Source organism: Trachemys scripta, chromosome 22 (assembly GCF_013100865.1).
Source record: "Trachemys scripta elegans isolate TJP31775 chromosome 22, CAS_Tse_1.0, whole genome shotgun sequence".
NCBI classification, from domain to species: domain Eukaryota; kingdom Metazoa; phylum Chordata; order Testudines; family Emydidae; genus Trachemys; species Trachemys scripta.
Genome location: NC_048319.1, coordinates 5,188,778 through 5,215,306, shown reverse-complemented (window position 1 = coordinate 5,215,306; position 26,529 = coordinate 5,188,778). Strand labels below are relative to the sequence as shown.

General features: G+C 43.8%; 1 protein-coding gene across 2 annotated transcripts in view; it reads right to left on the bottom strand.

The window, feature by feature from the left end:
- Positions 1 to 26,529, bottom strand: part of TMEM259 (transmembrane protein 259) — a 31,192-nt gene that overhangs the window by 4,004 nt on the left and 659 nt on the right. Inside the window, exons 2-10 of one of the 2 annotated variants that reach the window (XM_034755190.1) lie at positions 16,903 to 17,169; positions 14,632 to 14,755; positions 7,061 to 7,171; positions 5,393 to 5,515; positions 4,993 to 5,093; positions 2,890 to 2,947; positions 2,079 to 2,162; positions 1,298 to 1,430; positions 727 to 826 (exon numbers count right to left, since the gene is read on the bottom strand). In XM_034755190.1, the coding sequence (XP_034611081.1) occupies positions 727 to 826; positions 1,298 to 1,430; positions 2,079 to 2,162; positions 2,890 to 2,947; positions 4,993 to 5,093; positions 5,393 to 5,515; positions 7,061 to 7,171; positions 14,632 to 14,755; positions 16,903 to 17,169 (1,101 nt within the window). Of the gene's footprint in view, positions 1 to 726; positions 827 to 1,297; positions 1,431 to 2,078; positions 2,163 to 2,889; positions 2,948 to 4,992; positions 5,094 to 5,392; positions 5,516 to 7,060; positions 7,172 to 14,577; positions 14,756 to 16,902; positions 17,170 to 26,529 lie in introns of both variants that reach the window. The other variant, XM_034755189.1, reaches the window with a different exon arrangement.

Below are 26,529 nucleotides of genomic sequence, written 5' to 3'. Positions count from 1 at the left end.
CTGCAGGCTTACAGCTGGGGCGAGGTGTCAGGTCATCAGCCAGAGACACTCAAGTCCTCTAGCCACAGAGCAGGGACATCCGGCAGCAGCAGTGCAAGCATCCTCAATACCATTCAGGCATCACCTGCATGGAGAGTTCTGCCTACGCCCAGTCAGTCCCTGGCCCCCGAGTCACAACCCTCACAAAGAGATCATTTAGGAAGGTGCCTTATGTTATCTGGACAGCTATCTAGTGGGAATTTGACTGAGACCCCCTGCCGCCCCAAAACTCACTTGCCATTAACCCTCAATCATTTTATGGGTCCAATTTTAAGTCCCTAATGGCCACAGATGGATTTGAGCCCATGACCTAGAAGTCTAAGGCCCTGTATCTTAAGGGATTTGGCAGTTTCATCCACCCTCTATCCTCATGTTCCCAGAGAGTGCACAGATCTCTTGGTTAAGTGAAGATTTCTGTTCAACACCAACTCTGTAACAGCTTTTACAGAGTCTACATTGTGGCGGTCAGTGACTCAGGGGTAATTTACTCTAGTCTGTGTCCATCCATGCATAGCCATTCAAGTGGCCTGATCAGTTTCTGACTTGATATTTTAAGCCCTAGATTTCTATCCAGCTCACTCATAAGGTTAATGAAGTGACCAGGGGGAGAATTAGCACTAAGACATAGATCTGTCTCATATAATCCGCTCTCTACCTGATGAGCGGCAAAAGGAGGCCACTGCTTACCTGGATGAAAAGCCATGAGGTGACCAGAGCCAGGCTGCTGTACTGACCATTAAATCGGTAGTGGTATGCATAGAAGGCAAAGTGGTACAAGTAGAAGAACCTGGAAAGAGAAGGGACAATAAGGAACAGGACGTAACCACAGAGAGAACCCACCCACCCCAGCCTGGAGAGGGGGTTTCCCACTGAGCAGCTGAGAGACCTTGACTAATGGGTATTCTCGACTTTCGCAGCGGACATCAGTGTTCATCTAAATACAGAGCAGGACCGACAAGTGGGAAAATGTTTGAATCAGTTTTAAAGGGGGACTTCCTAATAGTTACACAGGAAAGAGCCAACTTGCCTCCTGAATGTGGGCTTCAGATGCAGGAACATCGGGGGCCAAGCAGGGAAAGTGGCTATCCGAAATGGAAGCCAACCCAGCACCGCTGGATGAAAATTTTAAAGAAGCCTCGCATCGCAGAATAAAGCAGCATGCAATATAGGTCTGAAGCACATGGCTAAGTGATGGAAGTGCACATGGCTAGGTGATGGAAGTGCACATGGCTAGAAGGAGAATGGGCAACTCTCTTACCTGAGCCAATGCCTCTTACTAGTATTGGTGTGGCAACAGATGGCATCATACTGGTCCGCCAGCCACACGATGAGGATGATATAAAACGCAGTGGTGGTGTCATTGAAGAACTCTGACATAATGGCTTCCATGCCTGCCGGACAAAAAACATTGACACGTCAACTAGCTATGGGGCCTGGTCAATGGGTAATCCCAGGTAGCCATTCTCCAGTACTCAGGGTGCACCCGGAATAAACACTATCTAGCAATTGGTGCTATGGTGCATTTGCTGGATTGCAAAGCAAATGCAACCAGGCACAATGGAGCTGGTTTCTAACAGGAGATGCGGTAAAGCACAAAGATTTCTTTGCTGACTGGAATCTTCACCTATAGTGTTAGCCGCAGCACAGGATTTATTGTTTTTAAATGAAGTTTTGCGGGTGTAGGACATAGGTCAGGAAAGCGAGAGACGGAGAAGTGGATCAAAGCTATACAGAATGTACACTCACAATGTAGATTACCTCCACCCCCAATGCACAGCTCTGAGACTCACTAATCCTGACCAGCCCTAACCCGAGTGTGGGTATATTTCTACTGGAGACTAGGACAAAAACATCTGACAACAAGGTCACACCAAGTTCCATGACATTACATCTCTGCAGAGAGTGAGAACATTAACCCCCCAGTGACGTAAGGTACAAGAGAGGGATTGTTTGTTCAATGCACCCTGAAGCAACTTGCTACACTGAGCTACACTGCTCAGTGTTCTTCCTTTATGTAAGGAGTAAATCCACGTTCTTACCTACTAGAGCCAAAATGACAGTGAGTAAGGGAGCAGCAGGGAATGCAATGGTCATGTTCATCTCCAGCATCTGTAAGAGGTCCACTGCAAGAAGGAAAGCAAACCGTGAAGGGCTCTCAGCAGCTCATGGAGCAGAGTAACACGCCACAAGCCATCTTTAGAACTAGATGCAGGAGGGCATGCAGGAGACAGTATGGCTACTAACTGCTTACAGCTCACATTATACATAGGCCCACACTGGAGCAGGTAACTGGTCTGACCAATCCTGCCCTGGTAATGACCTATACCCACTGCTTCAGCCGAAGATGAAATGTCCCAGAAGGCACCAGGGCTGCACCTTTGGGACAGTGGTTTTTTGACCCCTGAGGCATTAGGTCATATCCTGAAACGTGGAATTTGCATTCAGTCAACCTCAGATGAGAGGGGAAGTGGTCATAAAGGGCAACTTAAAGAGCATATTTGTCTGGAGAATTTAGGCTAAATTCAGATCTGATGTAAGCAGGAAGAAAAGGCGTCTAGAAGTCACTGGAGTTGCATTCACACTAGGACAGAATCTGTCCCTTGGTCACTAAGCAGCATACTCCAGGTGGCAAAAGTGAAGCCATGTCAGCTTCTGCTTTGAGTAACCTTTGGAAAATGTTACCATGTTTTCCCAGCTCAGGGATGATGGATGGGATAAAGAATCGACTGTCTCAACTCCACAAAAGACACTAAGCTCTTTTCTTGCCCTCCAAAGGTAGTGGGTGTTCACCAGGGCATGGCGTTATCCCCAAAGAAACCATTTGTAGGAGTGAGATTTCGAAGCACTTACCAATGAAAACAAAGATCTGATGATGAGAGTAGCGCAACAGCATTGAGACGGACAGAGTCTGAAAAGGCAAAACAGATCAGGATTAGAACTGGACTGCCCTGGGAAGGTTGTTTTCCCATAGAGGGTCGTAATAGGATACAGAGTTCATGCTGATGCTCCATCTTGGGATGCACTGAGACAGATATTACAGACACATGCGATATCTTTGAGTCTACTGTACCAAGGTTTTAAAACGGTGTCTGTATTGCTGTGAGCCATCAATTATATTCTGGCTCCATGGGGGAAGGATAGCTTAGTGGTTTGAGCATTGGCCTGCTAAACCCAGGGTTGTGAGTTCAATCCTTGAGGGGGCCACTTAGGGATCTGGGGCAAAATCTGTACTTGGTCCTCCTAGTGAAGGCAGGGGGCTGGACTTGATGACCTTTCAGGGTCCCTTCCAGCTCTATGAGATATATATCTATATAGACAGATATATATCTCTATATATTATAACAATCATCAGTGGGGGGCCATTACAGCAAACCCTGGGACAGGGACCCAACTCCAAAGAGGAACCACCTCCTGGGGATTTTGGCCTGTACTGGTTCAGACTGGGTTCCAGAGGCCCAGGAGACAAAGAAAGGCTTCTAGTATAAAGGCTCAACTGAACTGACTCAGATTTTCTCAGTTTGCTCCAATAACTGACAAGAGATTGTAACCAAGAGGGAACAACCCTGATGGAAGGATCCGAAGGACTGGAAACCGTGCCAGGGTCTGGAAACGCTTAGTAAGCCTAGCACGCGTGTAGCAGGTTTATTGTTTTATGCTATGTTTGGTCACTGGCATTCACTGTCCTAGCCCTTGAGAAAGAGGGCAGAGCTATAGGGGCTGAGCTAAGGTCTTATTTGCTGGGATAGGCACTCTGAAGGGCAGAAGGAATTGAAGGCTAAATCCTCAGTCTGGAGGAAGAGAGTTGCAGTACTTTGCTCACAGAGAGGTGATGGCTAGAGGGTTGAGATGTAAAGGGGTGCCCTTGAGCAGACTACAGAGGGGTCAGAGGTGCACAGTTAACCTGCAAACTGTGACATGTACTTGTGAGGTTTTTTGGCCTGGGCTATGCAGAAGGTCAGGGGTAGGCAACCTATGGCACGCATGCCGAAGGCAGCACACAAGCTGATTTTCAGTGGCACTCACACTGCCTGAGTCCTGGGCACCAGTCCGGGGGGCTCTGCATTTTAATTTAATTTTAAATGAAGCTTCTTAAACATTTTAAAAACCTTATTTACTTTACATACAACAATAGTTTAGTTCTATATTATAGACTTCTAGAAAGAGACCTTCTAAAAACATTAAAATGTATTACTGGCACGCAAAACCTTAAATCAGAGTGAATAAATGAAGACTCGGCACACCACTTCTGAAAGGTTGCCGACCCCTGGATTAGATGATCATAACAGACCCTTCTGACCTCAGAATCTATGTTAACTAAGAATTTGCAGGCTTGCGGGGATTTTTTTTAGCACCGTAACAGAGCCCAAGATTGTACTGCACATTTCACTGTTAGTTTTAAGTAGCACTTCTTTGGCACATTACAAACAGTAATTAAACCACATGCTGTCCCTGTGAAAGAGACAGGCAAGTAATTTAGCTGTAGGAGGAGTCTAGTTCTGACAGGTTAAGTGATGCCCAAAAATCTGTAACAGAGTTGAGACCAGAACCCAAAGTTCCAGCTTTGTCCCAGTCCTGTGCGCCTCCAGCTAGGCACACGGTCTCTATGAAAGATCACAGAAGACTGATTTATCTTCATGTGAGAGATATTCAAACACCTCCTCTCGCCAGCCATTAGATTATGGTTTTACATGGTCTTGCGTCAAAGGAAGAAGGATCACTGCCCATAGTGGTTTGGCATCTATGATATTTCAGCCTCCTTTGCTTATTGGTTTCATCTGGGTCAATTCTGAATTTGCAGTATTAAGTATTAAGTATATTTAGTAAAAGTAGCAGTGGCCTCTTGTGTTAATACAGATGTAGGCCACATACGAAAGTTACCAAAATTAAGTCTTAACTAGCACCTGGCAAGCCCTAGTCTGGAAATCCAGGCAACACTGAAACCATTTTACTTACAAATATGACCATGATAACAAAGGCTGCTAGGTACGAAGTCCTAGCCATCCACATGCTAACAAAGCGATAGTGCTCCCCGGACACCACGTTGCGGAGGAAACCTGGAAGAAAGAGGAGCCGGGTCTGATTAAACAATAAACGATAGGTTGAGCTTCCTGTATTGGTGCATCCTTCGTTCTTATTCAGCATAAGGCAGGAGAAAATCTTCCTTGTGGCCATTATCCTCTCTTCTCACACTTATTTCATTTGACTTGCCTGGTGATAATCTCCCCATGGAGCCGGGTAACCGTTCTCAGTACTAGGGCATGGTCAACAGCCAGGGCACACCATTCACGCACCCACAGACTCCATGCACCTCCTCCAAATATTCCACCACAAAATTGTTTCCTGGTGCCTTTACCTTTGTTCTCTTCGTTTTCAGCTAAAGCTTTCACACTGGACATTAGAATGTCATCGTAACCCAGGAACTCGTCCAGCAGCAGGCGACTAAATCGGTCTCCAAAGCACTGGTCCCTGGTGGGATCTGCATGAAAAGCAAAGAAGATTCACTCTGTTCAATCAGAGGTGAAACCGCGGAGCAGGAAACTCTACCTGTTACTATTTACCTCAAGACCCATCAGATGCTCTGTGGTGCTATGTGAGCAAACAGAATTCGATTCCCAGGCTTAGACTCTCCCTCCTTAAGCCTGCAGAAGTGGTGCATTTTCCCCAGCTAAGCACGGAACTACCTTGTCTGAGCCTTTTAGCAGGACAGGAGGCATAGTACTGTAGAAACATTGGCTTTTGCAGTGGGATGAGAATGGCCAACGTGGACTGAAGTTCTTCACATGGCAGAAATAATCAGGACGTGTAAGGACAGTGAGATGGATGGCTACAGTTATTTGCAATGAGATTCAGAATTAAAGCAAAAGGATCTTAAAATGTTGACTCAAAGTGACTCAGCATCCCCAGGTCATTCCAGGCACTGTTGGAAAAGTTTCAGCATTCCACCACAGAGGTGGCTGCCTGATTAGGTCAATCTAGTGACATGAAAGTGCTACATACATTCAAATGAGTTCTATATACACATGTAATTGCTCACAATGCAGCTGGGATCCATCCAGATGAAAGATGGAATATAAATGCAAGCCATTTTTAGTAAGGCAGGGAGAGTGCTTATGTAGGAATTTGAAAGATCAGACCAAATAAAACCAGCACCTACCTTTAACGTAGACCGATTTGTTATCTGCCCTGTAATCACTGTTTAATACAGCAGAACACACCACTGCTTGCACTACTTATGTCTAATCAATCTAGTCTGATTGCCGCACATATTTTGGCATCTGATTAATTAGGATTTTTGGCACTAGAAGGTATAAGACTACACTTATTCCTTGGAAACTTGTTAATTAAGAGAATATCAGTGGAATAGAACGCTGTCACAGGATAACGGTCACCCAAGAGAATTCACCACCAGTACTGTACGTCGGTCTGAGTGGTTTTAAGACCAGTTTTTTTCTGAGTTGCCATTTCCCATATTTATATTCTTAACTTGAGACGATGCAGAGATGATTAGAGATAAACACCAGTGCTAAGGAGACATGCTCAACATTGTCTCTGATAGGGATAATCGTTCCTGACAATAGGTATTGATGTTGTGCATCACAAGTGTTACGTCTCTGAGGGCTGCAGGCTATTTTGTTTCTAGCCTCTAAAGTTTAAAGCAAAGGAGGAAAAGCAACAAAATAATACGAATTGGGCAGAGTTTAGGTTTGGTCTCTTGAGATTCCTTCCTGGGAGGGACAACTGCTCTCGAAAATAACGCTAGGCCTCAGATACTGAAACTCATTGCTTAGATTCAGACTCCGTAACGGATGCCTTGGCATCGTATTGGAAAGACACTGCCTGTAAAGACCGTCCTTCTCTGAACGAGGGCCCCCTCCACTGTTATAAAAGGTTTCTGTGCGACAGAAGCAAAGGTAGGTATGTGGGGGCATGGCTAAAATTGGGGTATTGGCAAACAACATGCAGGCATTTTAGAAGAGTCTTGTCAACTAATGAATGAGCCCCGATCATGTCCCTTACATACCTAGTGTCACCACCATGACTGGGATGCTGAGACGCTGACGAGTGCTCTGAGACAGGCGTAAAAACCCGTACTCCAAAGAATACTCCACAATGTACTCTTCCTGGGGCCACACTGCAAGAGAGGAAGGGAAAGGAGACTTAACAGCAGGGTTTGCAAACTACCGTGGATACCCACTCTTTACCCCGTCACCTCCTGAAAAGCAGGTTTTGCCAAGAAACAAGCACAAGCGGCCTTTTGTCATTGTAAAGCTTTGGTTGCACTTTTTACATCACTTCCCCCCCCCCCATAGTAATCCCACCCCATTAACATGGATAGGAGCGAGCCCTTTGACGCATTTCCCAGTGGCGTTCACCCCAGGAGGTGCACTGGGTAGATATCAGCTGTTGGCTTTGGGGGAATCCCCTCGACCACTTCAGCAGGAGCATCACTAAGGAAGTGTCCACTCACTTTGGACTTCGGGCATTGGAAGGTGCCATGTTTATAGCCTGGGTTCCTGGAGTCCTACCTACAAGGCCTGGGGTTTTTAAAAGGAGCCCATCCACGACCTTGATAACTAAGCAGGATCAGCAACAGCGCAAGGCTTCCCCGTGTTATTCTACCAACAGGCTGCAACTCCAACCTGAAGGTAGACGTCTTCATGCCTACTGGTCTCTACGCAAACTGCCCCATCAGTCGGGCTAGTATTAGCCTTTTGGAAGTGACCATCTCCCCATCAACTCATTACACACCGGCCATCATATGGTAAGAGCAGCAGGTCACTACTGTTTGGATCATGAGACTCTCCCAATCCCTAATATAGGGGCCAATTTAACAAAACCATTAGTAACCAGGCTTCAGCAACAGACGGTAAAGCAGATGGAAGAACTCCAGCTCACTGTCTCTGAAGATCACAGATCTGAACCTTCCTCTGAAGCAAAGCACAATAAACCAGGAAGGCACAGCAAAGGGAATCAGGAGACTATACACCACATGGAATAATGGACTTGAACGGATGTTACAGGTTCTAATGGATATAAACTAGCCGTTGGGAAGTTTAGGCTTGAAATTAGACGAAGGTTTCTGACTGTCAGAGGGGTGAAATATTGGAACAGCCTTCCGAGGGAAACGGTGGGGGCGAAGGACCTGTCTGGTTTTAAGATTAAGCTAGATAAGTTTATGGAGGGAATGGTTTAATGGGATAACGTGATTTTAGTCAAATGAACAGCGTGCCATCGCTGGTAAATAGTATCAATGGCCAATGAGGGTCTGGCTGGAGAATCTTGCCTACATGCTAGGGGCTCTACTGATCGCCATATTTGGGGTCGGGAAGGAATTTTCCTCCAGGATAGATTGGCAGAGGCCCTGGAGGTTTTTCGCCTTCCTCCGCAGCATGGGGCAGGGATCGCTAGCTGGAGGATTCCCTGCTACTTGAAGTCTCTAAACCACAGGATTTGGGGACTTCAACAGCAGAGTCAAGGGAAGGGTTGGGACGGCTTTGTGGCCTGCATCATGCGGGAGGTCAGACTAGATGATAATGTCCCTTCTGACCTTAAAGTCTATGAGTCTATGAGAACATGTTCTATCTTTCTCTTTCCCCACTCTGGCCCCCAGACACGGGACGTTTGTTGGACCTGTGCTGAACCATGCTTCTGCCCCTCGTTCCATTCCTCATCCAAGAGGAATCATTCCTCAAATGGTAATCCCTGTTCTGCCACTGACTTGGCTTTGGTTTCAGAGTGGTAGCCATGTTAAGGTGCCACAAGTACACCTCGTTCTTTTTGCTGACTTGGTTTTGTGACCTTCACTTCTGGGCTCTGTTACCCTATTTGTGAAGGCAGGATAATACCACCCGTATGGAAGAGGGGCTGTGAGGCTGGATCTGATTATCTCTGTCAAGGGCTTTAAGAGCAATGAATTGAAGATACTACAGAAGACAAAGTATTATTAAAGTCACAATATACTCTAGGACTTCAGTTTCCAAAGCAACCAGCTTATAACTTCAGCTACAGACAAGGAGCAGACAAACTCTTAAAAAAACCAAAGATCCTGTTTTTATTCACATTCTCTCATAAGAAAAGTGACAGATGAGCATTACCCACTCAAGAGTCACTAGTGCCTTAAGGAAAAGCTTTGAAAGATATCCCATTTAGAAACAAGTCTGCTTAGAGAATCGCCTTCCACAGATAAGACAGCAAGGTTTTCAAGAACTGATTGATAAGAGTTGTGAAGGTTTCCTATCAAGAGTGAGGCTGGGCCCAGGGGAGGCCTGGGACCTGGAACAGAACGGATTGCTGGTAGAGGACAAATCGGTGTTTAGTGTGAGAAGCGGAACAATTTACAATGGCAGACATCTGCTGTGATTTACAGGTTGGCTTCAGAACGCCTGTGCTCCTGGCACTGCGCCTGCAGGAATGGAAGCCTCTCAATCTTACTCTGTCCTCAAGTGACCTCTTGATGCAGGCCCCCTTCAGCTGTTGAAGATTTCCTAGCAGACTGCCACCATAAACCCATGATTACAATGGGCCTAACGGCTTCACGCCAGGAAATATGGATTTGTTGGCCCCTGCCAAGTGCTGCGCAGGTTTAAGTTTTTTGTGCAAGGTGCTACAGCCTTATTATTTTAACAGAATATTTTTGTCAAAAACAGATCACTTGGATGTTTCAAGCATTCACAGGCAGCTAATATAAGTGGATGTGGCTGTATACTGCGTTATACAACTAAATGAGACACCCCCAAAGAGCAGATGACAAAAATACATCAATCCATAGAAGATGTTTTTTGGCAAAAATTAAATATCTTTACGAAGAACTTCCCTTTTAAGGCCAATTAAATCAATGAATACAAAGAAACGAACACAGCTCTGGACCAGTTTGGTCAAACAACCACAACGCGAGGGTCTTTTTGGTGGGAATCTTCCACTCCTCACCCCCAATACTTGGACATTAGCCAACAATTAGTCCCAGGCAGAAAGTCATTAACCTTTGCATATCATATAAGCACTGAAACCAGAAGTTATGTTTGTGTGGGTTGCAGAACAGGAGAACTGATCTCCTGGTGATTAAAAGCAAGTTAAAATTGCTTCCCTTTCCCACTCAGTCCGTGAAGTATCTGAACACAGCAGAACAGGAAATCATGTAGCCTATAGAACTAACCTGCTTGCTTGCATATATCTTTTCTTATAGTGTAGTGTGACAGACCCAGACCGGTGGGGTGCAGGAGTCTGGTAGAGGGCAAATATACTGGTCACTGGATGAGTAGTTTTCTGTTCCCTGAGTGACCAGAGCAGGGGCTGCACTAGAGTAATCAGGAACCTGCTAGAACCAGTTAAGGCAGGCAGGCCAATTAGGACACCTGGAGCCAGTTAAGAAGAAGCTGCTAGAATCAATTAAGGCAGGCTAATCAGGGCACCTGGGTTTTAAAAGGAGCGCACTTCAGTTTGTGGTGTGAGTGTGAGGAGCTGAGAGGGTGCGCTGCTGGAGGACTGAGGAGCACAAGCATTATCAGACACCAGGAGGAAGGTCCTGTGGTGAGGTTAAAGAAGGTGTTTGGAGGAGGCCATGGGGAAGTAGCCCAGGGAGTTGTAGCTGTCATGCAGCTACAGTCCACAGGGCCCTGGGCTGGAACCCGGAGTAGAGGGCGGGCCCGGGTTCCCCCCAAACCTCCCAATTGACCTGGACTGTGGGTTCTTCCAGAGGGGAAGGTCTCTGGGCTGTTCCCCAACCCACATGGTGAACCTCTGAGGCAAGAAAATCCGCCAACAAGCGCAGGACCCACCAAGACAGAGGAGGAACTTTGTCATACTAGGTATTTGATGTATTGTAATAGGTTTATAAACTTATATTAAAGTACGTTTGGCTGTAATGCAGGAGACCTACAGGCAAAAAACCAGTACGTTTAGCTAGAGCAAAGTTGGCATATCTATATTGGGCCCTTTTACCCAGAAAGTAAAGTTGACCTTTATCTTGTTTATTCTATACCTAAATGAATAAGTACCCACACCTATGTTTATGACCTTTTATCTAGACCAATAGACAATGGAGAATGGCATAGGGGGGTTTTCAGTGTTGTACCCACAGACTTAACAAGTACACCACAAGAGACTGATGTGCATACATACATACCTGTCATCAATACGCACATACATATTAGCCTATGGGATAAGTGTACCCTAACATTTCTGTGGATGAGAAATGAAATTTGGGCATAAAAGGAAGAATTTCCGGCACTTGCCCTCTAAAAGAAGTTACCCACCTCGATAGAGTACTCCATTCTCACTCCATCTCCATTTCTCACTTTACTCCATTTCTTACTTATTCTCACTTACTTCCTCCACTCTATCTATAATAACTGCTACTATTAGTAGGCTATACTTGTTCTTCTTAAACTTTAAGTCTCAAAGGAACTAGGCTAAGCTTGGTTTCCTTAAGTTTTATTCTTTATTAGGTTTTGATTTTAAGTTTAAGTTAGTCAAGTAAACTCTACGTTCACTTTAATAGCTCATAGCATTAGTTTCTTCTAAGCACTGCATCCCTCACTCAAGGATTAAGAAACCTGAACTGCAAGGCTGTTCCCTTGTCTCTTACCACCAGGTTATAAAAGAAGGGTGTGAGTATATTAACCAAAGCTTTGCTGCATATAATACTATATTATCATACGTATCTTTTGAATAGCAGTAATTCAATTGTAACTTTGTAATTCTGGGTATTTTACCATTTACTTACTATTACAGACTTTTTATTAAAATAAATATCTGTGTTAGTGTGAGCTTCCTGTCATACCCCTGAGGGTCCTTTGTAAATTCTGTGGAGCCTGATTCGGGACAAGAACTTTTATCTTCTGATCAAACAGATTGGCGAGCCTAAAACCCATGCTATTAATAATAGTGATTTTATTATTAATATTAAATAAAATTAAAATAAGAAATTAAAATAAATTAAATTCCCATATTATCCAAATTAATATTATCAGTACACCCTAAATCAGGCTACAATCCACACGGTTGTAATCAGGGTTTGACGCTTCACACTGCAACATGTGTGTAAAGAATGATGGATAGACACACCTGTGTGTTCTCCAAGGAATCTATGGTGGAGATTTATGCAACTTCTATTTTCTACACATTTTGGGAATGCTGTAAGAATATTCTCCTACCCCCGTCACTCTGACTACAATAAATGGTAAGTAGACACCCCACATGAGACAAAACTACTCTGCTTTCTTGGAAGGACAAGGTATACGTATAGCTGCCACATTTGCTTATCCCAAAGGTTAATTTAGCACATCATATTGCGTCAACTCATGCAAACTTGAATCAACTCAATAGCGTACGCCAACTCGGTGCTTTAAGATCAACACCATGTGCCTCCGTTAAATTAATTATAAATGTATATTTTGGAGGCCAAAAAAAAAAAGCTTAAATGCATTGTACTTTGAAGACCGTTTTGAACATTTTCCTGCTTTGAAGTTTCCCTAGGTTTCGCAGCTGCAGTCGGACCTGCTGGTTCTAACCACAGTCAACTAACTTCTCTAGACTTAGAACGTCTCAGGAGACAGGAACTGCTGCTGCTTCCAGAAGGGCCAAAACCAGAGGCAGGAGGAATAAATAGATTTAAAAAAAAAAAAAAAAAAAAAGCCTTTTCACATCACTTTATGATTGTTACGACTGCCTGCTTAAATGGGAGTTTGAAGTAGACACTGTCTGCTGCGACAGCCCCAAGACCAGAAAAATCCCGTTAAGGAGCAGCCAATCCATTTAAAGAGGATTTTTCCTGAACAGTGTCATAGTATTTCTCCCTTCCTAAAGAAGGCAGACCAAGAGAGAGTCAGGCTTCCCATGATGAAAATATTTTAAAGGAACACAGATTAAAAGTCATATATAAGAAATGTAACTTCCTTTCCTGAGTTACTAGCAACACATTACGTAAGAGAAATTTCAACATCGATTTGCAGCTTCCCACTTGTTACATTTCACCCAGTAGGTGATGAAAGAAGACTGGTCGGTTTTACTTTTCGGTTTTCACTGGTGGCACAACTGCAAACACGGACAAAGGGTTTAAATCCCATCACAAGAATTGCTTTCATTTAGATTATGAAAGCCTCTATATCAATTTATTTTAATGTATCTTATACAAAGATTAAAAGTTGGGAACTAAACCGTGTCCCTTTAATTGGGGAAGGTAAGAAGATGAGGGAAATGAGTCCTATTTCCATTCCCACAAACCTTTTTGACAAGATGCACTTGGTTATTCCACTGTAAAGAAGTGGACAGCACCACCTCTTAATTTCTCTCTCCTCTCTTCTTGTCAGAAGATTTCTATTGAGAACTCAGCAGAAGAGCCTATTCAGTGTACACTACAGATAATATGGGGGAGTTTTGCACCACTACCCCCCTCCTCCAAAAAAAACCCACCTCTGTGATATATACAATATATATTTCATTCCCAAGTCTTAAGCAGTGTCATGACCCCCTAATCACCAACTCAAGTTCAGGACTAAATCAATCCTAGACCAGCACCAAATAAATACTGCAAGATCAAGGGAACAGTGAACATTTTAATGTTAGCACTCATAATCCTTCATAGCTAGAAATAATGGTTTAGACTGCTGGAAAGCAAAGAATCCCAGTTTTCCGGTGAAATAAAACATCCGTTTCAGTAAACAAGATACGCTAACTTAAGTCATTCCATTTATCATGATCCTACTTCAACCCATATGTGATTTTAACAGCTATCTAGTATAGACAGAAACCAAAGCATATGTTGTGAATCGCAGTTTAAGGAATAAAAACCCATGGCCTCTTTCTAAAGGGTGTACGATATTAGCTGCTAAAATCACGTTGCAATTGAAGTAGGGAAGATAAAAGCAAGATGGTATTCTGAATGATGTGATTCTAGCATCTCCGTATCTCGCAATCTGCCAGGGTTAAGATCAGTGGATCAGTACAAATGCTTTCAGGAGCAGTTAGCTATTCCTGGACAAAGGATCAGAAAATCCCTACTAGTACTATTACGAATACATATTATAAATTGGATTTACTGATTCCACCCCCCCACCCCTCTCGGGACTTCCTTGCATCTCCCCTCGAGGATAAAAAGACAACACAGTTGCTCAGGTGAATTATGGGGGAAAAGATGAAGGGGAGGTTGGTTCATCTTCTTTTGGCCCATCTGGCATTGGCCACTGTCAAAGACATGATACCAGACCAAACAGTTTGTTCTAGTATAAACATTCTTGTGATGCTCTATCAGTGTGGCCTGCCACAGTTTGGGGATCAGCATAACAATCCAGATATTACTGGCAACAAGAGACTTCAGCAGACTTCACAGCACAAGCCTGCTCCCTCCCCAGCCCTCCAGCCAAAGAGCAAAGTTCTGCAGAACCAAAGTCAGTCTTTGTCAATTTCACATCATTCGAAGGCAAAGGGGACATCTGGAAAGGTTATTATGCAAGTGCCCCGAGACGCCAAGAGGAGTGAAAGGGAGGATATACAGGTGAAAGGGGAGAAGGGAACATGGATACCAGTGTAAGTTGTCTTTACCTGCTCTGGCTAGCATCTCAAACTCGGACACCGTCTCACTCAGAGGCTGCATACCTTTAGTGGTCGCCTCGCTAAACGAGAACTCCTGGCTTTCGTTCTGGGTCACCTGGGTCAGTGCCTCAGTGCTGCTCGCCCGGGGTGGCTTGAGAAACACCTTGGGCTCGATGTCCAGCTCAAACTGTTGAAAAACCATTGGAATGAAAGTAGCATTAGTGCTCATTTCGATTCTGGGCTTCCAAGCCCCTCCACCATCCAGTTAACGATGGAAACACTGAATCAATCACAGAATATCAGGGTTGGAAGGGACCTCAGGAGGTCATCTAGTCCAGGAGGAAAGAGACACAAAACCCAACCTTTGCAAGCATTCATAGTCACATCTTAAAACAAACAGAGCTTTGGACTGACAAAAAATGGTGGAAGCATGGGGAGAAATGCTGTTGGAGCTGGACGCGGGGTTCTTGTGGGACTACACCAGCCTGGCGTGTTCAGGGTAATTACCCTCTTACACGCGACAGAGTCCCAGTAGACTTCAAGGACAGAACGAGCTGCAGAATGTTAACAGCCTACTCGATCACAGACAAACAAACTGCCAAGACGTTGATAGGGCAGCACCAAATCATTGTTTATCACATTTCTGAACCTGAGGTGGCTGAACCAGTAAACCAGAACAGCAGACTAGGAGATCCCAAAGTGAAGGGCCCCACAGATTAAAGACTTTAAAAGCCAGGAGGGTAAGGGGAGTGAAGTTACAGAGACTGTATTTAGTTACTAGCATTCATGTATGTGAGCCAGCTATGGGGAGGTGATAGCCAACTGCTAAATTGGAGAAATGCCATGAACTGCAAAGGTACATTGAATTTATCTATATACCTATGGCTGCATCACCATAATCCACCACCCCAAGTTTTCTTTTAACACTCCAAATCCCTTTGGAGCTTCAAACAGCTTCCATATTTTTATCTGAACCCACCAGAGGGAATATTTCTCTCCCATCCCTTATGTGTTGATTTCCCCCACAAAGCTAGCCCTAGCCTGGAAAGGCCAAGATTCAGTCCTGGGCGAATAGCAGCTTTTCTGTGCCTAAAAATGTCACAGCTTTTCAGTCTGGTGTGTTGTAGCCGAGCAGACTAAAAAAACAGAGCTTTCTACCACAGGAAAGGGGACACGCAAGCTGATCCATCAGCCAGGGAAGGGGAAGTCACGTCGCAAACAAAGGCACAGCTCCAGTTCTCTTCACAGGGCTCTTTATTAACAAAGATTCAGAGCAAGTTGCCACCACCCAAACCTGTCTCACTGCCCTACAGCCGTTTAGCTCTTTTCTTCCAAGTCTCCCTGTTGAGGCTTCCCCACAACCAACTCCTGAAGGTGTCTTCCTCTCAGGACTTCTGCCAGACAGCAGCAGAGAGCCCTTTCCCTGACTCTGAGTATCTCCTCTCTGGTCCCCTGCCTGAGTAAGCAAGTTCCCCTTGGACACACGACTAGAAACGGGCATATGACCTACATACAGCTCTCTGGTTTAATGGCCCAAAGACCCACTGCCCAGTTACAAGACCTTGGGACTCAGCACTCCTCTCTAGCTCTGAAAGGGACCATGGTTTCAGACTTTAAAGCAGAGGCATTTTTAGGTACAGAAAGGCTATTCTGCAGGTGGTATTTTCCATTTGTTTGTTTTAATTTCTTTCCTCTTCTGGGCCCTACTCATGGCATCTAACATCACCAGGCTTTACAGTCAGGGAGATACAAGAAATAATCCCAATACAGTGATTTAAAAACCTCTAAAACATACCTAAAAATAGTTTCTCGGTAATATATGACACGGGGGAATACATGAGGACATGGGATAAAGGCTTTATTGGTCTGCGTTTGGGAAGATCGCATTACCCTCACACATACATGATGTGCTGGAAGAGGACAGCACTTATCGCAAACAGATGTGCACATCACTTGGTGGTGAGGGGGGATCCAAGGAGAGGCAGAAAATGCACTTTTCAGAGCTTGCAAAAGAAGTGATGCAACAGATGTGCTGAATGGGAAAGGGCTGGCGCAGGGCATTTTCCACGATGGGCCTTCAGCTCTAGAAATCACATCTCCTACTGGGTCAATGGAGATGGAATTTACCGGCCACTCTAGTCACACAAGTTTCTGCTTGAGGTGGCATTTGGAGAGGTCAGAGGTGCTTTTTCAATTTAAGTGATGAGGGGGGTATGACAAGGGTGGGGCATAGGAATATTTCACTGGCACCAAGCCAATCTGTAAAGTTCTTGCAGGGAGCATGGGAACAAAACATCCCCAACTCTTTCCCAGGGAGCACAGGCTAACCTTTACCTTGACAGAGCTGTTTTCAAACATTTCCACGGTCATTTCCTCCTCTTCCTCCTCCTCCTCCTCATGCACAGACTCAATCACCATTCCCGGGAATTTCTCCACCTCGCAGAACTGCAGGAAGATGGGGGCTCGGCTGGAGTTGCGTTGTATTTCCACCCGCAGGATGCCATCGCGCGGCCACTTGTCCCGCACGTGCTCCAGGCAGTTAATGGGCGACCGGGAGAAGGCGATGTGAATGTAAGCCAGGATGAACAGCACAAAGAGAGCCTGAAATAGCAGGAAACAAGGGAGAGATTGTGAGTACAAGTTGGCTCCTTTTAAATTTGCTACTTTTACAAACTCATATGCTTTATAGATGTTTCTTGCTAGCCAGTAAGATACTTGGATGTGTTTGGGCCAACAGACACAGAAATAGTCAAGATCTTTGAAGCTTCCCAGTCTAAACATCAAAATATTAACAGCTAAAGTTCCTGGAACCAGTTCATCTCTTCAGCTGGGCAAGGCCGATCCAGGGAGTATTTTGCCATGAACCTGCATCAACCTTTCTCGTCACAACTTGTAAAGCTGAGGCCTGTCTGCTGTGGGTGGAGGCTCCATTATACCTTTCACAGGAGTAGAAGTTGGGCCTGGTGTCACTGACCAAAGTTTCCCCATTCACACACTTGTTGCACCATGTGCTGTATGCTGCGTGGCTGCCACCCCAGAAGCAGCTGCATTTCAGCAGCCTTGTATGTATATTGTTTGGGTTTGTTCACATGCTACAGGGATCTAAAATGTTACAAAACCAGGGCCAGATTCTGACCCAAAATAGTAGCATTTTACATTCATTTTGCACTGGTGTAAATGCTTGTACAAAGGGGCAGGGCAGGAGAGAATCAGGCGCCCAGTCTTTTCTGAAGAGGAGGCACAATATCAGTTCTACTAGCAACCGAGTTGGCAATAACGGTTACCAGATAGTGGGTTGTAATAGCCATCTAATACGGCAGCAGAGGCCTGTTTCAGAGAAAGAAACTGTCCTGGATACCTCTGGGAAGCAAAGTTTAACTTCCTGGTTTTCCCCAAAAGTAACTTATCTCCCAAAAAAATGCACACCACCCATTTACCTTTGGCTCTCCTCACCCCACTCTCTTGTGCTATTTTCAAATGCTTGTTTGTTGGCAAACAAGCCATCCCTTACTAGACTTTCCACTCTGACCCAGAAACTGGTTTCCAGTGGAGGAAATATACTGTATGAATCCACTGGGCCACAATGTTCCAGAAAGTGTAACTCTAGTAATTAATTCTCATGTATTTATTCCCAAGCCTCTAGAATTCAGTTTAATATTGACAAGGTCCTTGCTTAGGTTAGTGCCAACATACAACCTTTGCTCAGGAGATATCACAAGTCATGAGACAGTCACCGGAAATGTTTTAAAGGGACAGAGTCAGATAGTTTTAGGTCTTATTTCAAAGACTTTCATTAAACTTTTCTGTTAGTTCTTGTGATTTTTTTTTTTTTTTTTTTTTAAAGTTTCCAAGGACAGAATTTGAATTTAAAATCATTTCCTTTCTACCTGTAGAAAACACTGCAGAATTGTACTAGTGAAAGATAACTAGATAGTGAAATTGACCAGCCTGTTTTCATGCCCCATGCTGAATGGAGCTCAAACAGTGAAAAAGTAAGCTAATTTTTTTTAAAGATACTTTTAACCTTAATAAACTAGGGCTTTGACAAGAGCATAAGAACATTTTTTTAAATTACAATTTTTAATCTAATAATGATCCATTAACAGCAAAGTCCCAGAATTTACCAGGGTGAATATATTGGGCTACGGGTATATGTTTCACTAAGATGAGTGAGTGCTAAGCACTGCATATTTTCATTACCCCACACAATGTAATGAAAGGAATGGGGATGGTATCCCAGGATCAATCAAATCCTGTAAGAACATGACTGCGAACCAAGTACAGGTATCAGACTACATAAACCTTCCCAGATACAACTAGCCTGTCTCTGATTTCTGGCTTGGTAGAACTCCCCTACTGTATCTTACATATGCAGGACGTGCCTAAGGTTTGTATTCAGGATTCCTGGGATAGACTATCTTTGGTGCTTGGCTGCTGTTTAAATGTGGTGTTAATTCCTTAGCTTGCTGTTCAGCTGTGTGCTTTTATTGTAAGGGAGCTAAAAAAGCCTCAACAGTAGAAGTATCTAGATTATTTGATGTCTAGATCAGACAGTACCCATTATTGCCAAGACAAAAAGTACTCAAAAATCATGAGTCAGACCTGCCCCAAAATCATGATGTTAAAATATATGTTGGGTTCTTATTTGCCTTCTGGGCTTTGAGCCTGTAAGGTGCAAATCAGTATATATTTCCAAGCGTTTCTCAGCAACCATGAGATCTAATTTCTGATCCAGCTTTAAAATACCTATAAACGCATCTACACCCAGCCCCAAGGCTGTTCCTTGTTCCTTCCCAATATTGAACAGCAATTCTGCACCATGGGATCACCTTCTCCAGGGAGGGCACGAGGCAAACAATGCTGAGTCTATCCCCTGGGCACTTCCTCTGTGGATTTAACACACAGTTGAAAGTAAAAAATAAAAAAAGTACCCAACCCCTTTAGATTGTATTTTGGTGCCACCAAGACTGTCAACAGGGAGCTGGTACCAAATTAAAGCAGGTAACACAAAACAGCTACTACACCGGAAAAACATGCTCCAATCGGGGACATTCCCTGGACATGAAAGGTGCGTGTGTTGTATTCATTACAGGAAAACTGCCAGCTTAAAGAGAGTTTCATTTTAATCTGGCTCCCCACAGCCCCAGCTGCTGCAGTTCCTACCACTGCCCCCCTCCCATCTGATAGCACCAGAGGTGAAGGAAGCAGGATTTGTGAAGGAGCGCTACAAATTTCAAACCAACAAGAGCTGAGGAAGAAGCCTGCAGCTAGAAACCTTTACTATTTCTTTGTAAACATCATCTGATGGTCATATTTTTGTTGTTTGTTCCCTTTTTAAGGTCCCTACAGCTCCAAAACACAGGCCAACTGAGGAGAGACTGACAGATTCACTTTGATTATCCTTCTACAGCTGATGCAAAGAAAAGGAGAGGAGGTGTCCAGAAGAGGCACTAAACATACACCCCCTCCCCCACCTTCCAGGAAAGTTCTCCCACTATTCTAACTGCAACTCAAAGCATTGGGAGGAAACAAGGAATGGTCTTGGGGCTAGGTATTGATACATTCTTACAAGCCATTAACAAGGGGGACCAGAAGATTCCCTCCTATGACCATAGATCATCATTAGAGGGCTAAATGGGAGGGGGGGGGCGAAGGAAGGAGGAGGAATTTAAGCAACTTTCTGAGACAATTCAAGATAGAGGCAAAAAGCACAGTGAGACCCCCAAAAGAATAGATATTTATGTGGATAAGAAACAGATCTGCAGTTACACTGGTTAGAGGCTCTCTCACATATGGCGCTAGTTAGAGTAAAAAACATATAAAGGTACCTCAACCCTTATTTTATAGGATATAAGCCAACCACCAACAGCCCAGAGTTATGAATCTTTCATTGTTTGCAGAGTTGTAGCCGTGCTGGTCCCAGGATATGACCTAAATAAGAGCTCTGTGGAACTCAAAGGCATGTCTCTTTCACCAACATAAGTTGGTACAATAGAAGATATTAACCTCATTCACCCGGTCTCTCTCGGAGTTAGGAAGAAATTTCACCCATGAGCAGCTAGTTATTGGATCATGGAACATTATATCTAAGAGAATGTGTCCTTTTTTTTGCCGTTTAAGTGCAAGAATTGTATGATGAAGTTTTCACAATATGTGTATGTGTGTGTGTGTGTATATACACATACACACACAAAATATGTATATTTAACTGAATTATTAAATGTCATATTTCAGATCTTTGTACAAATTGCCTTGAGGTTTCTGAACCTGAATATTGTTTCTTGCCTGTCTCTTTGTTTTTAAATAAAACCCTTACGGTTGGCATTAGGTAGGAAAGTAGGTTTCATAAGCAATTTTTTTGACTGTTGGCCAGATAAAACAAGTATATCTGGATCTGTGCACTGGTTTATATAAAACTTGAAATTGTAAAATGTTAATTTTAAAAATAACCAGAAACTTCTTAAAATTTCCCATGTGTTGGCAGACTCTACCCATATGCATCAAGGCACAAATCCTGCTCCTGTGGACTTCAATGGGACCAGGAATTGGCCCAAAATGCTGGCTGCATATTCCTTATGTCCTGTAACATCAGTGATAGCATTAGCAAACGTGTCACGGGAGATCATTTCAGCCTTTGACAACAGCAATGGTGTCATGAGGACTGCGTGTTGGGGTTTTCAGGCAGAGGTTTTTTTAGCCCCATAGAAGATCTATATGAAAAGGCAGGATTGCCCCAGACCTTACCTTCTCTAGCTTAACCAGATTCTTCCTGAACTTCATTCACCTAGGCCGCTAGCTACTGGGCGAATTCACTGCATGGCTAATGAAAGACGGTCTCTCTAATCCTACATGTCCACTGTTGAAGGAAACCAAAATTAAGGGGAAAGTTGGGGCCACTTTAGTCTTGTTTACACCGAGATTTTACAACCCGCTCCAAACCTTTCTAGAGTTATGTTTAAAAGAAGTAGCCCTCTTGAGTAGTTAGAGCATGGTTGCAGATCTCAGCATAGACAAGGCCTTAATGATCTTTCTTTAAAGGCGGATGAACCTATTGGTTTCATTTATACAAGACCTGCTAAGTGAGATGACAAATGGTACACTTTAGCTTTAGAGACAGTATTTCCAGATCATTTGCAGTTTTCTTTCCACTGAATTCTCTCTATTTTAGAAAGCCAATATACTGTCTTTAGTAACCAGAGATCTATGCTGGCAAAGTTCACTTAAAACAAGCATTCCTTTGATTTGTTACAAGGTTAACTGACCAAACAGGAAAGGCAACTTGAGCTCAGGTAGGAAAGGTTAGAAAAAGTCAAGAGATGCCTACATGCAGGCTACGTCCACGCTGCGTGGACCATACCAGCATAACCACAAAGCCATAACTATGCTGGCATAACCCTGTCGCTGTAGGCTGTATCTACACTATGTCAAAAAGAACAGGAGTACTTGTGGCACCTTAGAGACTAACAAATTTATTAGAGCATAAGCTTTCGTGGACTACAGCCCACTCATATGCATCCAAAGAAGTGGGCTGTAGTCCACGAAAGCTTGTGCTCTAATAAATTTGTTAGTCTCTAAGGTGCCACAAGTACTCCTGTTCTTTTTGCGGATACAGACTAACACGGCTTCTACTCTGAAACCTACACTATGTCAGGGTTTTTTCAGTTAAGTGTAGAAACACCACCTCCCCGAGTGACAGGAGATAGATAAACAGAAGCATCTTCCACTGACTTAGCTATGTCTATACTGAAAGTTAAATCACAATAGCTATGTTGTGCAGGGGTGTGGATTTTACACAAGTAGTATGCCAACTTAAATTTTAAGTGCAGACCAGGCCCCAATCTCTGTTCAATCAGGTAGGAACTAGCATCAGATTTAGTAATGTCTCCTTCCAATCAAGAATAAGACTGAACTCTCCAGAACAGGGGTTGTCTCCACCCCGCACGATGGGGACCCAATCCCAACTGGGGCCTCTGGGCACAAAGATAACTAATAGTGAGAGGAAAAAAAAATCAAAGAAAGCGCACACAACTTCATCCAGCCACAAGACCTGCTCAAACCTTTCAGTTTGTGCCCAGAGCTCAGACACCAGCATTGGTGTGAAGCACAATGGGTGTCCTGCTGGAAAGCATAGAACAAAATATACAAGCTACATTTCTATGAATCCCTGCACACTAACTCTACAGATCAAATGCCCAAAACACAGGTGAACTCTTACCAAATTCAGCAGTCGGCCATCAGACTGAAAGACCTAAGCCATGCTGGAAAGCCAAAAGAGGCCTTACTCAATCATTTTGACGGAGGAGAAACTGAAACAGACAATTTTCTCTTCACCATACAAAATACTTCCCCAAACTATTAGGAATAACAAATACTTCCCATTAAAAGCACAAGAAAGACTACATAACTTTATGAGGCATAAGAGGCACAAATAGCCTCGAGACAGGCAACCTCTCACCAAATCAGAAAGGGAGAGCAATAGCATTAAACCCTTCTACTACCATGTCACCAGCCCCTATATTCAGAACCTCAACGTTCTGCATGAGCTTCGACATCATAATGTGGCAATAAAGGGATTGAAAATTAATCGAAGCAGCGTTCTTGGGGCTGACATGCAAATGAGCGCAGCGAGCAATCTCCCTGGATATTCTACAACCTGCAGTAATCAGTTTTTCAACTTAACAGAAAACATGGTCCTGTCCTCCATGATTCCCAGGCAGAATCCTTCACCCCCAAACACCTTTGACAGCTAGCAGCAGAAAGGATCTCAGCTCTTGATTTGTGAGACAGTATCCCTAAGCTAGATCCTAAAATGATCCAGGGTCCCAATATGAATGCCATGCACTCTGAACACCCCGTTATGCAGCACAGACGCAAGAAGTTCTCCAGTCTAAAATTCCTCTTATTCCCAGCATGTTCACTGTAGATTAGTAATACTAAACTACCATTTCTCAATAGGGTACTTTTCAGTGATATACATTATATTGAAAACTATAGAGGGTTTCAGTTTTCATTCAAGGGGACTAATATCAGTATTAATTAACAAGAAACAACTAGGAGTCCGCTGGCACCTTAAAGACTAACAGATTTATTTGGGCATAAGCTTTCGTGGGTAAAAAATCCACTTTTTTAGGTGCATCTGAAGAAGTTGTTTTTTTACCCATGAAAGCTTATGCCCAAATAAATCTGTTAGTCTTTAAGGTGCCACCGGACTCCTCGTCGTTTTTATGGATACGGCTACCCCGATACTTAGCAGAAGAAAGTGATATCACTACAGACCAATGGGTTTTTACCACCTTATTTTGGGGAACAATCCAGGGTGATGTTAACAAATACATTCAATAGCTTGAAGTGCAGTTCTCCACCAAGAACAGCGAGCATCTAGAATATAGCACCATGGCTGAGTTTTAGGGGTTGTTCGTTCTCCAACCTCCTTAATGTGCCTGATCATTGTGTAACACAACTAATTCTAGTTACTCATTATCCCTGACCTCCTCAGCAGGAGTAAACAGACTGGCAAAGCTAGGCAGCTACACCGCAGATTTGATTAAGAAGCTGAGCTGTAGGAAGACATCTTCAGCTACAAGGGACCAATAGATAAGGCAGAAGTTAATACATACCAAAGCTCACCTAGACACTGGTTCTGCAACTCAATACATGCATGTAAATCTCGACAACTGAAGGAGCTCTGTACAGGAATTCACCCCTACACGATAAATGGCAGGATCATGCTTTAGATCTATACCCAGACTGTTTAGCACTAGAGACAGCCAGCATCACACTATGTCCCTACTTAAAAGAACATCTGCTTGAAATCTGGTCAATTAGTTAAAGCACTCTGATGTATGCCACTTGTCCCAGAGTCCCTGTTTTCTACCTGACAACTTAAGACTTCTATTTAAACTCACTCCTAAAATAAAAGTAGGTTGTTCTGCACATGTATGCATGGCTAATTCAGCTACCCAGAGCTCTGCAACAGACACTATTCGCTTGGCTACAACTCATTCAATGTAGTCTGGTGGTCCCATCCCATTTCAAGTTTTTAAGTATGCCTTCAGTTAGTTCTAGAAAAGGAAAAGTTAAAAAGCCTGGCCATTTTCAAGAACAACAACTAAAGATGCTGAGTGAAAGGCTACTATTAGCATATTAAGGTCATTCTGTCATGATGAAATAGGCATTGTTTTATACTTGACAATACTGTCCTATTTGTTTCCTTCTTTTTAAAGTGACTAATGCTACTATAATGTAAGTACATTGCTGTCTCTTAGAAACTAATCATTTTTTGTGAAAATTTTTATATTTAGTACTGGTGAAAAACACGAGCATAGACCGTAACAGCACATTTCTACCCAGATCTCACTAATGTGCCTCTCATTTCCGATCTGCAGCTTCGAGGAGTGAGAGGAGATCAGCCTCTATGCCATGGCCTATTTAAACTGTGGCCTCTCTGCAGAGAAGGCCCACAAGGGAGACCAATCAATACCAGCTGTGGTTGCGTAAAGGTACCAAAAAGTGCAGACAAGAGGACAAAGTAGTTTGTAGTTTTCACACTTAGCAGGCTGAGGTAAGCAGTGTTTTCTAACACACGATAAACTCTCCTCCCCTCCCCTTTTCCTAATGTGGACAACACCTATTTCTATCCACAACTGTCTTTCCAGAAACCAGGTTGAAAACACCAAATCATTTCACATTGGCCACACAACCATCAGAAGGCGGTACATGTTAGCCTACCAATCTAGGATGGACTACAACCAGTGACCTAGATATGAAAGATTTACTATCCCACTACCAAGCACAGAGGCTATCCAGTGCACCATTGCTCAGAGTTCTTCACAGACCAAAGCCCCCCACCCCCAAATCTGTATCCTGTACTGTGGAGCTCAATGAGATGCACTATCCAATTTTGAGGTACTGGGCGTTATACTGGGGGGATGGGGGGAAATCATGTGTACACATCCAGGAATATTCCTTCCAGATTTAACTTTGACAAAACGATAAGACAGTGTTTCCCATCCCTCTGGCTTCAATAAACCACTTTGCTAGAGTAAGTCAAAAGTTTAAATCTAGGAACTGTTAACAAGAGGACACAAGAGAATCTTAGCAGCACAAGGAAAGACTCCCAAACCGATATAAGGTTTTATAATCTATTCAAACAAGCTTTTGCCCAGAGAGAGAAATATGGAGGCATTTGGGAAGAGAGACTATTTAGTCCGAGATTTGTTGAGTTACTCCTTTTCCTCATACACGAGGTTAGAATGTGACAGATAAGCCAGTAACTCTCCTGGGGAATGTTGGCAGCCACTGTTGTGAGTCATTAAAAACTAAAACAAAGCACAGAAGCACAGACTGTAAGAGACAATGCTGCATCAGCAGGGAAGCAGACTGAATCTACAGGACTTCTCCATTTCTAACTGCCATGAGTCTATGAATGTAAGAATACAGGAAAATGCCCTAACAAGCCTTTCAATTTATTAAAGGGACCCAAAGGGCACACATACTGCAGCTCGAAGCGAGCCTCTGGGCCCAGGTAGGCAGACTCACACTAACGCCACTCTAGCTAGCATGCTAAAAATAGCAGGGTGGACACTGCAGCACAGGGACTAACCACCTGAGTTCAGACCTAGAGGGTTGGGCGGGTTTGTATTTGGGTGGCTAACCTATGCCATGGCCTACGATGCAACAGACACACCACGGTGCCTAGCTTGAGCAGAGCTAGCGCATCTCTCTACCAAAACTCGAAAGCATGCTCCCAGCTGCAGTGTATAATAACGATCACAATGATTCATCCCTTCCTAATGAAAAGAAAAATACACCTGCCTAGTGGGACAGTATCTCTGGCTAGTATAGGTGGAGTTCGGTGACTGATCCTAGGGTAGCAGCAAATCTTTCCTGGGGGGTAAGAATTGTGATTGAACTGCACTCGGGGGTGAAGAATGGATGGAGAAAGTCCCTCCACCTTATACA